Source organism: Pleurodeles waltl, chromosome 7 (genome assembly GCF_031143425.1).
Source record: "Pleurodeles waltl isolate 20211129_DDA chromosome 7, aPleWal1.hap1.20221129, whole genome shotgun sequence".
NCBI classification, from domain to species: Eukaryota; Metazoa; Chordata; class Amphibia; order Caudata; family Salamandridae; genus Pleurodeles; species Pleurodeles waltl.
In genome coordinates, this window is record NC_090446.1 from 135,038,591 (window position 1) to 135,054,161 (window position 15,571).

At 44.1% G+C, this 15,571-nt stretch overlaps 1 protein-coding gene across 2 annotated transcripts in view; it reads left to right on the forward strand.

Annotated features, from left to right (window-relative positions):
• Positions 1 to 7,198, forward strand: part of HCK (HCK proto-oncogene, Src family tyrosine kinase) — a 139,668-nt gene extending 132,470 nt beyond the window's left edge. For both annotated transcript variants that reach the window (XM_069243377.1, XM_069243378.1), the window contains exon 14: positions 4,838 to 7,198. In XM_069243377.1, coding sequence (XP_069099478.1) covers positions 4,838 to 5,040 — 203 coding nt within the window. In that variant the 3' untranslated portion in view covers positions 5,041 to 7,198. The remainder of the gene's footprint in view (positions 1 to 4,837) is intronic.
• Positions 7,199 to 15,571: the final 8,373 nt, after the last annotated feature.

Genomic DNA, 15,571 nt, shown 5'->3' on the forward strand with positions numbered 1-15,571 from the left:
ATGTTATGCATATGTGTATAGCACACTAATCAGTCTTGAGAGTATCTGGAGGTATAGCAGTTGGGTTAGGCAGCCCTCTTCTTGGTGAGAGCCACATCCTAAGCTTCTTGTGGACATTGCAAAGCAGTGAGGATGCTCTGATGTGGTGAGGGAGGTAGTTTCAAGCTTTGCAGGATATATAGGAGAAGGTGCGGCAACAGGCTGTGGCTTTGCGGATGCAGGGTATGCGTTCCAGGGGGAGTTCAGCTGAGTGGAGGTGCCTGGGAGGTGTGTAGAAGTGTATGCAGCTGTTAAGGTATGCAGGGCCAGTTTTGTGTGGCTTCTTGTATGTTTGTGTGATTAGTTTTAATTGGGTGCATTTGTGGAATGAGAGTCTGTGCCATTCTCTGAGATGGGGGGTGATGTAAGTTCAACGAGGTAGAATGAGGATGAGTCTTGCTGCAGAGGTTTGAATGGTCAGGAGCCAGGACAGGAACTTCTTAGTGATTCCTGTGTTGAGTGTGTTGCCGTAGGCAGGTTTTCTGGTGATCAGGGCCTGTGTAACCATTTCCTGGTGTTCTCTGGTAGCAATTTGAAGAGCTTTTGCAGCATTCTAAGGATGTGAAAGCAAGTGGAGGTGACTGCGTTTACTTTGGCTGTCATGTCAAGCTTGTCATCCAGGATGATTCAAAGACTTCTTGCATGGGTAGTAGGGGTGTATGAGGGGCCGAGGTCAGCTGGCCACCAAATGGAGCCCCAAGTGGAGGCTATCCTTCCGAAGACCACCACTTCAGTTTTGTTAGTGATTAGTGTGAGGCAGTTGGACTTCATCCATGTGGTTACCGTGATCAGGTATGTGGCAAAGTTGTTTTTTGGTGTAGGGGGTCTTGTCTGACAGGGAGAAAAGACGTTAGGTGTTGTCGGCATAGGAGAGTATATTTATTTTGAATAAGGTTTGTCTGAGAGATGATCCTTGGGGGACTCCTCATATGAGGCCCTTGGCTTCTGACATATAGGATGGCAGGCTGTCTCTTTGTGTTTTTATGTGAGGAAGGAACAGATCCAGTTGAGGGTAAGTCCTTGTATGCCCATTTTGTGTGGTCTTCTGATCAGGGTGGAGTTGGAGACTGTGTCAAAAGATGCAGAAAGGTCAAGCTGCATAAGGGCTGCTGTGTGTCCATGGTTAAGAATCAGCCTGATATCATCAGTTGCTGTGATGAGGGCAGTCTTGTGGCTGCGGTTGGGCTGGAAACCTGATTGTGTGGTGTCTAAGAGCTGTTGTGGTTTGAGGTAGTTAGAGAGTTGCTTGTTTATGGATTTTTCTATGTCATTGGCCGGGTAGGATAGAAGGGAGATCAGGTGATAGTTTGCTAGTTGTGAGGGGTCTGCCAAGGGTTTCTATACCAATGAATTGACCATTGTGTGTTTTAAGACATCCAGGCATACCTCAGTTGATGGAGCTGTTCTGGATGTTGGTGAGGACTTTGCCATTTTGTACATGTGGTGGGGCAGGGATCCGTTGATGCCCCTACTGGATGATACTCATGATGTTGGCTGTTTCTTCCATGGTGAAAGTTTCCCATGCAGTCAGGGTTTTTCTGTGGGTGTTTGTGGGAAGGCTGTGGTTGACGCTGTAGAAGTTAAACTGGGGTCAAAACTGTTGCAGATGGCTTCAATTTTGTTACAGAAGAATTCCGAGGGGTTGTGACATAGTTCTTGCGAGGAAATGATTCTACCGTGGCAGCTTGTGAAGTAAAGTCTTTGATGATCACGAATATTTATTTGCCGCTGTTAAAGCTGTTGTCTATGCACTCTGCTAGGGCTTCTACTAGGTTTCTTTGATTTGTTTGTGGTACAATCTCAGGGCTGTCTTGGGAGTTTTTTTTATTGTTTTCATTGCTTTCTAGGTGGTTCATCTCCATCTTCTTTTCAATTGTTTGCAATGCTGTTTTGTTGCATGGAGTTTCTCAGTATACCAATTGGCCTCCTTACATGTTCTCCTCTGTACAGTGTACTAATGAGGTGCCAAGGAGTCAGTGCATTTTGTGATCCATTCTTCCAAACCCTTGACATCGTTGTTGAGGTCTTTGTTAGAAATTAGTTCATTCAGGCATGTGGGCTATACCTAGTTGGAATCCCGGATGCTGCTACAGCTGCTTTTGGCCATGCTTGTGAAGGCAGGTCTCATTGGGCAGGGGATGATCATCTGGAATTGGATGATGGTGTGCTCTGTTGAGGTAAGCAACGTAGTTGCAGTAATTTCAATGTCGCTGAAGGTGGTGAAAACAGGATTGAGGGTGTGTCCGGCAGATTGTGTGGGTCTAATGTGTCAGCCCCAAGTTCCCTAGGCTCTTCAGGAGTATGGTGGTGATGGTATCACTCTTGTCTTCAAGGTGGAAGTTGAAGTGTCCTAGTAGAATGTAATTGTTTAAGTCTATGGTGAGGGGGGTGATGGAAGTCAGTGATTTTGTCGGCAAAGTTGGCTAAAGGTCCTGGTAGTACGTAGACGAGTCTTCTTCTAAGGCAGGGGTCTTCAAACTGGGGGGTGGGCCCACTAGGGGGGTTTTCAAGTGATCCCAAGGGGGGCGCCAGGCTCTGGCCAAAAGAATAATTATGCAAATAAATATGCTCTAGGCAGAAAACTATGTATTTTTTTATTTTTATGAAACATAACTTAACTGCAATGTTTAAATAAATTTAGACATGTTTAAACATTGCCATCTTATTAAAATAATTGTGAAAAATTCTGAGGGTGGCCCTGATCCTTTTTATTTTTTCACTGGGGACGCAGCATTAAAAAGTTTGAAAACCACTGCTGTTGCTCATAGCTTGAAATGTTGGTGCTCCATTTAGGGTGTTTAAGTCTCTTTGGCTGTAGTGCAATTGAAGGAGTCTTCGAATATTATTGAGATTCCTCCTGCTGGTTGGTTTTGGTAGACCTGACATCTGAGTTCGTTTTGTGCTGGCATAGCCTTAGCGATGTTGACAGCCAACTCGGAGGTCAACCATGTTTCCATTGCAAAGAGACGATCCGGAGTGCTGTTGTATAGAGTATCCTAGATTTCTGTGTCATGTTTGCTGAATGAGTGGGTATTGAGGAGCTTGCATGATAGTTTGGGTGTGTGTTTGTGGTGGGTACATGAAGAGTACTATTTGTGGGTTGTGTGGGTGGAGTCGTGGTGGGTGAAGTGTTGCAGGCGAAGCAGCAGTTGGTGCAAGCAAACACTCCCTCTGTGTGCTGTGGTGCGATGTGGCAGCAGTGTGTGGACATTCACACTGGGTTCAGAGACCGGAGGAGCTCTGGGGAATAGCATAGGTGGGCGGAAGGACCTGGGTTTGTGACGCTGGGTGCAGTCTAGGTGCAGGCCGGGGCAGACCCTGTGTGTGTCCGTGCTGCGGCTGCTTGTAAGTATGCCCTGGGAGAGGGGAGGAGTGCAACAGGTGGGGTGGGACTAGTTGGGAGCGCAGGAAGGAGAGGCGGCATAGGAAAGAACAGGTAACGAGCGTGAGGAAGAGAGAGTGGAGCAGGAAGAGGGAACAGAGTGTGGGGGAGGCAGAAAAATCAACATAAAGGTGAAAAAGCAGAAAGGCACTTAAAGATGAAACAAATGCAACAGAAGGGCGGGAAAGAGCAAAAAGGCAACAGAGGGATGAAAAAGAGCGAGCAAAAAGGCAACATAAGAGTAAGCAAGAGCAAAAAGGCAATAGAAGGGTGAGAGAGAAAGGCAAAAGACAATAGTCCAAAGAATGGCAACGAATGACGCTAAAAACAGTGAGAGACAGAGGGAACAAGAGCAGACATAGGTACAAGAGACAGCGTGAGCAGGAGAGGAGGCGAAGCCTCAAAGCTCTGGGGCCAGGCCGTGAGGGCCTCTAATGGGTGGAAGACTGGTTCAAGGTAATTCAGGGAGCAGGGGCGTGGGCACCTGCTTAATGCAATGTTATTATAGTATATGTACAGAGAGACAGGTGAGCTGAAAGAGGGCTAAGACTAAGATGTCGGTTTCAGATAGTGAAGTTTTTTGGACAGGTCAGCTTGCACTATGCTATCTTTGTTTTCTAGGGTCTTGAGTGAATGCAAGCGGTTTTGAACTGGCTATCCACTTGGGGGGATAGGTGAAGCCTTCCAAATTCATTTTGGATAGCCAGGTTTGAATCTGTGGTTGTTTGATGTTTTTTTGTGAACAGGAGGAATCCTTCCTTAATCAGGTTGCTCACCCAGTCCTGTATAAGATTAGGGCAGGTTTCTGAGTTGCTAAATATTGTGAGTAGTGGATATTTTCAGGGGGAATTACATGTCATCAGCAAACCGATGGATCTTGATACCACTATCCGTGAGTGAGCTGTCACAGAGTTCCATGGAGAGGTTGAATGTTGAATGTTATGAGGAGAGAATGGAGACCTGGAGGACTTCATAGCGTATGGGAAGATTTCTAGGGTCTTAAGTCTCCCTGGTTGGTGGCATTTAGTAAGGCACAATGTGGACAACTGCAGTACTGCCCTGTGACTTTCTTTCATAAGTGTGTACTTTGAATTTCTTTGTTTGTATTTATCTCTTTGTGGTTTATCCCCACAAGTGTTAGCTCTATCCGTTTGTCATATTGTTCTTCACCTGTACAAATGCATTCTGTCACTGAAGGCAGAATTTCTTTGGCAAAGAAATACATGCATTTTTCTAGTTCATGTGCGGTATGCAAACCCTCATGCACATGTTGTTACATATCCTAAGTAATACACAGCAATGTAATTGAAAACCTAAGATAAGTAATGATCTCAGTTTACCTCCCCCCTCTGCCTTGCACTCTCTTCCTTCATCCATCTTTTATCCACTCCATGCTTTCTGCATTGTTACCTACAGGCATGTCTAATCCTGAGGTGATCCGTGCCCTGGAACGTGGCTACCGAATGTCTCGCCCAGAAAACTGCCCTCAGGAACTATACGACATTATGATGATGTGCTGGAAGAACAAGCCTGAAGACCGGCCTACCTTTGAGTATGCACAGTCCGTGCTTGAGGATTTCTATACAGCCACCGAGGGCCAATATCAGAAGCAACCATAGGAGATTGATCTGTCGGTGTATGTGCTGCAAACATGTCCAACCTATTCTATAAAGGACAAGGTGCACAAAACTCTTGGAGGTAGACAAGGAGATGCAGAAATGTCAGGCTGTGTCTCCCAAGCAGAAACCACCACTGCAGCAGCCGTGTATGAGTTAAAGATCCACTGGACTTGCAAAGTCACTATTGGAGTGTCATACCTCCTATTTTAATGCCTGCAAGCTGGTGAAGAGACTTTTGTACACCAAGCAAGTCACTTGCAGGAATCCTAGCCTGGATAATTCATCCTTTCATCTATCCATAATCGAAAGCATGTGTACAATTAAGTTGAGCACCAAAGCCTTTGATGTAAGCATGGCAAAATCATTCCATGTATGATGTGCACTATATAAACAGGAATGATTCTTATTATGATGTTGTAAATGCGCAACGTCTTCAAGGGTGCATCATATATATCACTTACCTCTGTTTGCATGACTAAGAGTTGTCATAAGAGATAGATCAGCTTTAAAGGCTGTACCTAGATGACAGAAAAGGTGTGACGTGCTGCTGCAGTCAGGGACTCCATCTACATCGTGTTTTGCCAAGATGGCACTTCTGAAAAAAACAAAGCACTGGCAGAGACTCACTTTGATGAGGCCGTCCCTTATAGTCTTGTGCCTCTAATCTCAGGGCCCACCCGCTACCTCGAGCTGCCATTTGCATCTTCAGGAATCGTAACTCTAGGAGACACCGATTCTGGTCCATCAAATTCTATTGCAGGCCCTATTCCCACCTTCTTATTCAGCATATAGCATGGTCTTCAGCAAAGCTCCAGGTCTACCAACTATTCTATGACTGTCTTCTGTGGGAAGTCACCCAGATCATATAAAATATACCCTTCATGGCGGTTCTCTAGGACGTCTTCAGTTTGATACTCTTGCCTCTCATTCTTTCAGTAGGCTCTTTTAGAGGTTCTGAAGCCAGTTTGCAATTGTGGTCGTTTTAATTATTTATACATTTAAATGTTTGGATAATGGGTGCTCTCAGAGGCCAACAGCAGCCTTGTCTGGAAAGTCTTAGCAAAACCCTCATCGGGCAGCCCCCTGCATGGCAATCCTGTAGTCCTAATGTCCTTATGTAGGTGGGGCAACCCGCATAAGTAGGACAGCCCACAAAGCCACATACCCCTCATACTATTTGGGAAGTAAAATTAAGGTATGTATTCGTTTCATGAGCACAGGAAGAGCATAGTTCTGATTTAGTTGGATGGTGACAGCTTGTAGCATCCATAGGTCAACCTCCTTATACTAGAGATGCGACAAAGTTAAGACAATCGTGCTGCACGCTTGCCCACAATTTTATACAAAGGCCCTTCCTCTGGTGCATAGTTTTGCATCAAAAGCCATTGAGTTCTGTGCGGAGTGCAAGCGATGTAATCCTAATCATTCCCCCGCTAGCTGGGCTGTCAGGGGGAGTCTGCAGGGTAGCAGAGAAAGAGCTAAAAGCTTTAGTCCAGCTCAGAGCACACTTTGTGGGCGAGGAACAAAGAAGTATGGTAGGAGCAGTTCACCTTCAAGGGGCGTGCTAAGGGCGTCCCAGTGCTTAATTTGAGCCTGGGGTTCCGGTGCGGGTACTGGCACTTATTTTTGAGGGACAGCACTTATTTTTCTGCCTCAAGCATTTACTGTGAGCTAAAGACACATATGGGAAAGACAGAGGAAGAGAAAAACGAAAAAGCGTCACAAAGGGAGAAAGCAGAAAGCCGGGAGAGTGAGCTGAAGGGGCAGGGAGTGGCTGTAAATGGATTGAAGAGGCCAGAGATGGCTTTAGGATTACCCTGCCTCAGCATTCAGTGCTCGCACATTTAATTGCAGCAGCCGCGTGTTTCAGAGGTCAGCTTTGGGCATCGGCACGTTTTTATTTACAAATTAAGCACTGACGCGTCAATAGCACATTTTGATGTTCTTCCCTTTCATATCTATTTGAACTGAATTTAAATTTAGTGAAGGGCATTTTAGGCTTTTTTTCTAAGGATTCTATTTTTCGGAGAAGACAGTTTACTATGATTTTAAGAAATGTGCTGCTTAGAATGCAGGTGAAAACTAATTGTGCTTGTCGATAATATCCCCAAACTACTGTTTGCTTAATAAAGACAAGTAAAGTAAAACTGGTCTAAAAGCTGTAAGTGTGTTTTGTATTCAGCTAATTGATATTTTTCACCATTCAACATACGCTTTCTTACAAGGTATACAAGCTATACAATGGATACATTGCATAGCGATTCACATTTGCAGTTGGAATATGGAGACATTTTTTAAAAGATATTGAAAAATCCCTCGTTCTTGCCATTTGTATTGAGATTTAAAAACATTTACCAAACTGTGTTTTAGCAAATAGATGCTATTCACCAGTCAAAGAATACATACTTATAGGGTACGCAATCAAACAATTGAAAAATCTCCTATTCAGGGATGCCATTTGTTTTTACAAAATTGAAATGTTATAATGAGTGTTTCTACGTGAAAAATGCCAGATTCATACTATCTAGCTATTATTTTACAAATGTCTAAATTAATAATTAATACATTGAATGGTATATGCTCTGGTTTGGTAGGGTGATTCACTGGAAGGTTTCCTGGGGGCTTCTTTAGGAGAGATGCAGTTTAGTGTCTATGGACCTAATTTCAAAATTAGCGGGCGGCCTGTCAGGGTGGACGATACTTATCAATTACTCTGGAACGGTGCAGGAAAAGGCAAACGAGACATGGGCCTTTAATTAGACAACTGTCATGGACTGGCTAATGTTGTTTTGACGACTGTGAGGATTTGTACTTTCTCCCACTATGGTAGACAAACTTACAGAATGAATTAATAAATTGCACAAAGTTGTAACAATTGGCTAAGCATCAGCAACCAGGTCGAAGTAAGCGTCCGATGGTGACCCAGATCTGAATGACAGCATAGAGGCTTCCATCGAGTCCCATGGGGCAGTAGACCGTCGAAGGACTCAAGGGGAGCAAGCCCAAACCTAGAGGAGGAGGGCAGACTGTAAACACCAATATGTCGCTTCTTACGCCCACCTCTAGTTACTAATTAGAATAAAGTGTGATGTGAAAGTACAGCCAGCACATGGAGCCCTGGACCATCAAAGGGCTCATCCCTCAAAATGGCAGATAACAGAGAGCGAGCCCCAAACCAGAGGTGGAGAGCGGACTGTAAACACTGCTCCTTACACCCCCTTCCAGTTGCTAGTTTTAATAAAGTGTGGAGTACAGAGTGCACTTTAATAAAACACAAGCACTTTCATTTTATAGATTTAGAACTTTCTTAAAATACTGCCCAGCTATCTAACCTCTCTTTCTCATCACCAAGACTTGAGAGGTACCGGTAGATATTAAGATCAGAGCGTTACAGTTTGACCCCATGTGAAAATTAAAAGGTTCCTAAGGCTAACCATGTCCAGTTGAAGCGCGGACGGGCATTGTTGCCCCTGGATATATAGGTGCGGCGGCTGGCACATGGAGCACTAGACCGTCAACGTACGCACTGGCAGCAGGGATGAGTGGCACGCATGGGAATGGAAGAGCCAGTAAGGGGAGAGAAAGGCAGTGAATGAGGGGCAAGTTGGATTGCAAGTGAGTGGGGCACAGTTTCAGAGCCTTAGGGAGAGGCCGAAATGAGGAGTGACGTTAGGGAGCAAGGGGGCTTGTGCAATGCAGCGAGGGAGTTGGGTAAAAATGGAGTAAGTAAGCAGGAGGATTGGGAGGGTGGAGATGAAGATTAAAATAGAGAAGCGATGAGTAAAGGAGGGGTGGGTGTGAGGAGGCAGAACTACTCAGATCTACTTAAAACTATCTTGAAAACCTGCAACCGGACAATGTAACCATCCATCATAGACTTGGTGACGCCTCTCATCTCTGAGAGACACATACTGGAGGAATTGGATATTTATCAAAGAGGAAGTTTATAAAATCAAATGATTTTAAAGAAAATGTACAAAAAATGAGAACGTCTACCACAAATGCAAGGACAGTTGTGACATAAAAAATAGGTAATTTAAAACTGATGGTTTGTGTCTTAACTACAAGGAAGGTAGCTCTCTAGGTTGATGTCAGGAGTGGAGACCAATTCTTTCGATGTACAAATTACACTGCTCAATCCACCGCTTCCAATCACCCCAATGTTCAGCAGTAATGATGCTGTGTAGAGATGTAGGTAGAGGGGGAGCAAAACAAGGAAAAGAAGAGTAGAAACTCTATCACCTGTGGCTTAATAAAGAATTAAATTTGACAGTAGTATTTTTAAATACAATACGACACATGTGGAAAAGCACTCATGCATCTGAGAGCAGGGGAACTCTCAGACCAAAAGGCGCAACTAAGGACCAAACACAGAACCACAGAGTTAAGTAACCAAGAAAAGGAGGAAAGAGAGAGGAGGAGACCTCCTAAGAGGGCCAAGGGATCAAGAAAACAAAAAAGTCCTCATAAGAGTCTAGAATGTTTTGGAATACCTGATTAATGAGGTGCAGAAAGGCAGCATGGGCATTACATAAACCAATTTTAAATGTTGCTAGACAAGTTGATGAAAGATCACTTGCCTTAAGTCCCATTCCAAAAAAGCATTAGTAGATATTCATAATGCCTGAACTAGATATTAAATGCTATCAAGTATCACTCTCTATAGTTCTTAAAATGTAGAGGCTCCCATGAGGTCAAATTTGGTGAAGACATGAGCTGAAACTAACGGATTCGATAAGACTGAAGTGAGGGGTAATGCCATGTGTATTTTGCTCTGCAGGGCCTCTTTTATTTGTATTATTCTGACATCTGAATTTGCATGAGATATCAGTGCCGCAGAGTGAGGGAACATCTGCCAGGTATCCGAAGAGAAAAAAAAGAAAAAGACCAGATGATGGACGAAATGCTGAATACATCAAACATTCACTCCCAAAGACCCCACCTCCCCATACACAAATCCTCCATCACGCCCAGGCGGCTTCATTGTTTCCCACGACCAGTCAGTATATGGAGCCCTGACAGTTAAAAACTTCCACAGTGTTACACTGTTTATGTGCAACCTCAGCTCAAGGTTAGAATTCCATTTCCCAACAGGGCAGAATCTCCTTACTGCAGTAAAAAGGAGTACTATTGAGTTGCACTTTGATAACACCTCATATTAGACCCAAAGGCCATCACTCTGAGTTGGTAAAATGATACTTTAGTAAAACATTAAAACGTACTTATCTTGCAGAATCAGTTTTGTCCCAGATGTGGTGCTACTCTGTGAAGGGTGTGTGCTTGGAAGGGTGCTGTCTTTGTTTCTGATCCTCTGTTGGTAGTGTATACTTGACCAGTTTGTTATAATGACCAAGGAGGTGTGGGTATTGTGTAGTAGGACACAGTGTTTAACAATGTGGTGCATGAAGAGGTATGAGAGATAGACATGCAGTTTATGGTTTGCAGTACACTGGCAGCTTTGAGTAGTTCTGCAGGTCCTTTATGGTGTTTGTTATGCTTATAGTCCACATAGCTTGTTATTGCACCAGGTTGTCCAATCTGAGATATTTTGTTTAAAAGCTTATGGTCCCGAGCCAGTGGTGTAAGGTTCCTCACTCAGCTCCACCCTCTTCATCGCATCCCTCTGGCCAACATCATCTGCCAAACGACACCAACATCATCTCCTAGGTAACTCATACTTTTCCTCTCAGACCAGACCTCCAATACAAGAAACAAGTTCACTGTCTAGTGACCAAAGTCACCAACTGGATGAAAGCTAGCTGTCTCATGCTCAGCACCGACAAGACAGAAGTAGTGATCTTTGGCAAGAACACCTCACCATGGGACTCTAACGGGTGGCCTGCCAAACTCAGACCCACACCCAGCACCCACCCCAGGAACCTCTGAATCAGCATCAATAGCAAACTGGACATAACTGCACAAGTCAAAGCCGTCACTGCATCCTGCTTCCAGACTCTGGAGATGTTGAGAAAGATCTTCAAATGGCTCCCAAGCACCACTGGAAAAATCATCAGTCACACCGTAGTCACTAGCAAGTTGGACTATGGAAACACCCTCTATGCCGGTATCACCAAGCAACTCACCAGAACACTACAAACCATCCAAAAACTTTGCAACCAAACTCATCCTCCCACACAGAACTCACATCACACCACACCTCAGGAATACCACTTGATTCCAATACACAAACACACTCATTTCAAGCTCCTCACGCACACCTTCAAGGCACTACACAACTGAGGCCCCACCTACTTGAACAGTTGCATCATATGCCAACAACCACCCAGACACCTTTCGCACACATCACAAGAATACACAGAACTAGATCAGGGGGCGGTCATTCTTTTACATTGCTCGTAAAGCATGGAATAATTCCCCAATCCACAACAGAGCCTCCTCCTCTCTTCTTGATTTCACAAAAAGCTGAAGACCTTGCTTTTCAATTAATAAACTAGCCTGCTCAGCGCCAAATACCCTTGTGGGTGATAACGCTCTTTACAAATACAATTAACATGGCATAATCTACCAAACATACACAATTATAATGATTATGACAGTGGTAGCTGCGCTAGAGGCAGATTTCAATGCACTGCTCAATGCAGATTATGACTGATTTATACTGTGAAAAGCAAAGCAGAAGTAAGACAAGACTACTGGCAGATTTAAGCCTGCGAAGAGAGATGGCAAATACATGCATCAGCGACAATGCAAACAAAGAAGCATGGATGCAACTTATTCAAGGATGTCGATCTTCAGCTCTTAGGAAATAGGGGCCAGATGTAGAAAGGGTTTTGTGACTCGCAAACGGCGAAAAACGCCGTTTGCGAGGCGCAAAAGCCTCTCCAGTATGCAGAAATGCATTTTGCGAGTCGGATCCGACTCGCAAAATGCATTTCCAACTCGCAAATAGGAAGGGGTGTTCCCTTCCTATTTGCAATTCGCAATGCAATTCAATTCCAAATGGAATCGCAGTTACCATCCACTTGAAGTGGATGGTAACTCAGTCGCAAATGGGAAGGTGTCCCCATGGGACCCCTTCCCCTTTGTGACTGGAAAAAATAATATTTTTTCAGAGCAGGCAGTGGTCCAATGGACCACTACCTGCCCTGAAAAAATCAGAAACTAAAGGTTTCGGTTTTTTTTTCAAAGTGCAGCTCGTTTTCCTTTAAGGAAAACGGGCTGCACTTACAGTAGAAAAAAAAAAACTGCTTTATTAAAAAGCAGTCACGGACATGGTGGTCTGCTGTCTCCAGCAGGCCACCATCCCCGTGAGTGCCCATACTCGCAATGGGGTCACAAACTGCGACCCACCTCATTAATATTAATGAGGTGGGTCTTTGCGACCCCATTGCGAGTTGCAGAAGGTGTCTGAGACACCTTTCTGCATACCAAATTGCGACTTGCAATTTGCGAGTCACAGGGACTCGCAAATTGCAAGTCGCAATTTGGATTTTTGCTACATCTGGCCCTAGATTATTTGAAAGCGTAAGGATTACTCTGAATTACATTCTCACAATGGGAAGATTGCATGAATTAACTAATGTCCATGGCACCACGATGGAAACAGCCATGGCAAGAATGGAGGTGAAAGAGAGAGAGGAGCTATCTTGGTCTATGAAAACTGACACAGCAGACAATGTAAAAAGCCAAAATGACACCTAGAAAAAATCCTTACCAGAAAAGGAATCCAAAGTGACAGAGCTATGTGCGGATACTGCTATTAGGAGACTCATCCAGCAAACAGTTTCTCCGCTCAAGATAAACATGTTGTCAAGTGTACCACTAAATCACTATGTCAAAGTGTACAGAGGGGAAAGAAGGGCTCACCCATGAAGAACAGGCACATTGGTAGCTGGTGCACATCATATACTTATTGTCTGCAGATTTACAGTATTGTACACCACCAATAGGAAATGAGTGGACTTTCCAGTAAAATACCAGGGGGAATAGGCTATGGACTAGCTGGCAGAAGACCACCACCCAAATGTGAGGTCAAAATTCAGGAACTAAAGATTGTTGCACTTATTACTGCAGGAACATCTGTGAATGTCATGGACGGAAAACCTTTCAAATAGCTCATCCCCAATCACTTGCAGCAAAAGACCAAAATGTGCATATTTACTTACACATGGCCCTTTGCTGGTGGCTCAGGTCTTTGAGATCTGTGAAATTGCACATTGATTCATAAAATCTGTAGCTCACAGACATAGAAGAATTCCCTTTTGCTTATGCAAAAAACAAGAAATTGAGCTGTTGAGGCTAAAGCTAATGGGAATTTTAGAAAATGTCACTGGACCCACCCCATGGTGAACCAACAAAACCTCACAAGCCAGAAGTACTATGAATATGTGTACACATGATACTACCGAACACAATAATAAAAAGTGAGAGACACGTTAGCCCAATGTTGGATAAATACTTTTTTTAAAACAGCATCAAATTCTCTCGTTACATATTTTCCACCCAAGAACTTTCCTTAGACCTATAAAATGTTGAAGACATTCAAAAAGCATTAGCAGCCAGAACTGCAACAGAAGTGGAAGTCTCTTAGTCATGGTTAATTATTGTGGCTGGTTTATTACAAATTTGATGACAATGCCCCAACCTCTGTGCCTTGATCATAGGAGTGGCGTTCGGAGTATGGCAAAGCATTTGAGGAAATCAAAGCTGTGATCTTAATTTAGACCACCATGCAGTACATCAACATCAAAGTAAAAACATATAGTAGAAGCTCGAACCATAGGGCTATGTATGGTCCTTTTTCAGGAACACCGAAGAGAGCACTGGAACCCTGTAGCCTTCATAAACCAAGCCCATAAAGACACAGTACCAATTGCTTCATGGTGGAGAACCCCAATGTTTGACCACAATAGTGACAGAAAGAGATAATTAAACAACAAGAAAGCAAGTGAAAGAAGACAAGCTATAAATACAAACATACAAGTGGGAGAACAAATGATCGTCCGGGATCGACACCCATGGAGCAAAATTTGGATAATCTATGCTTCCGGCAGCAGGAAGAGGACAAGCAGTTATTCAAAATGCCTCTGTGTCCTACAGCATACCATGTGCAGAACAGCCATACTCCTCACAATACAGAGATTTGAGGGTTAGCATGTTGACTGGAACCCTGAGGGAATGATATCCTGCCTGCCATATTATGATCCTTTAATATCCTATGGAGACCCTAATATGGTGGACAGGATATCCATCACGTTTATGACAGAGTAATCACTCTGCCAGGATCTAAATCAGGCTCCTAGTATGCACTGAGGGAAACTCTCAAGCCATCTCAGAGGCTAAGACCGTTTGTGGTGCACTGCCTATAGTTGACATTGAATATAGCTTGGAAAGTAAATAATTATAAGTTTGGTTAAAGCTATTGGGAGACGTAGCATGGCACCCTTCGTAAACGATGCAAGGCATGCACGTTGAAAAGAAGACAGGCTTCTTGGGGTAACCAAGGTCATGAAAGGATAACCAGGCAAAGTCGGGCAACAGAAGGAGTGCACTTAGCCTGAGGTCGTCTGCACAGCACCCTCTAAAATGTGTGCCTGCGCGTCCACGAGGATTCCCCTTTCGTACCGTCCATAGACACATTTGAAGAGCACACACTGAAATCAGAAAGCTAATGGAGTTTACTTTGTTATTAACAGTATCTGTGGGAGGTAAACTATTTCTAAACACACAGCTTTCCTTTCATTTCACTCAGAAGGTGAAGAACCTTGAAACAGTCTTAGGATGAAAGGCAGCTTGGCTTCTTTCAATTTTTGCTTGAATCTTTTTATTCTTTTTTACACAGAGATAGATATACAAAGCGTAGTCAACAATCATAATTGGAGGACTAGCCATTGAAACGTCCATGGCATAGTACTCACGTTAACAATGTTAGATGGCAAGGAAATTTGCAACAGTGAATGAGAAGATGTACAAGTGACACCAAGGAAATGACCTGTTAGGACTGTATCATAACTCCCGTCTCCAACCTGCGGTTTGTTTTTTTCAACTTGGAAGGCCTATTGCATTGTACACATTTAGGCATTAGGTGGTTGTCGTATATCATACATTGAAGCAAATAAGATTCAGCATATTTCGCATATACAACTATGTAACAAGGCATCCAGTAACTTTGTCCGGAATCCAATCCCCAGCTGGCTTCCCCCCACCCCCTGCTCCACCCTATGTCACTCCCCAGTCACCACGTCGTGGCGAATCAACACACGGCCCCAGGTCTCCGCTTGGTTTGTTCTGCTAAACACTCCTCCTCCTATGGGGCGAGTGAAAGCTAAGCCCATCAGACGAGGGGGACTACATTAAGCTACCACATTCAGCCAACTTGACTCTCTGCCAGTGGCTCATCGTCCACATTCTCCGCATCTACTTTGGGCCCCCTTTCTTGTTCCCGCAGCGCTAGCAGCATTGCATCCCAGCTAAAGGCCAGGGGAATTTTACGCAGTCCCAAGCTATCTTCCCTACGCAGTGCCACTCCCTCTGCCTCCGCCTATACCATGAGTGATTTTTTCCATGCTTC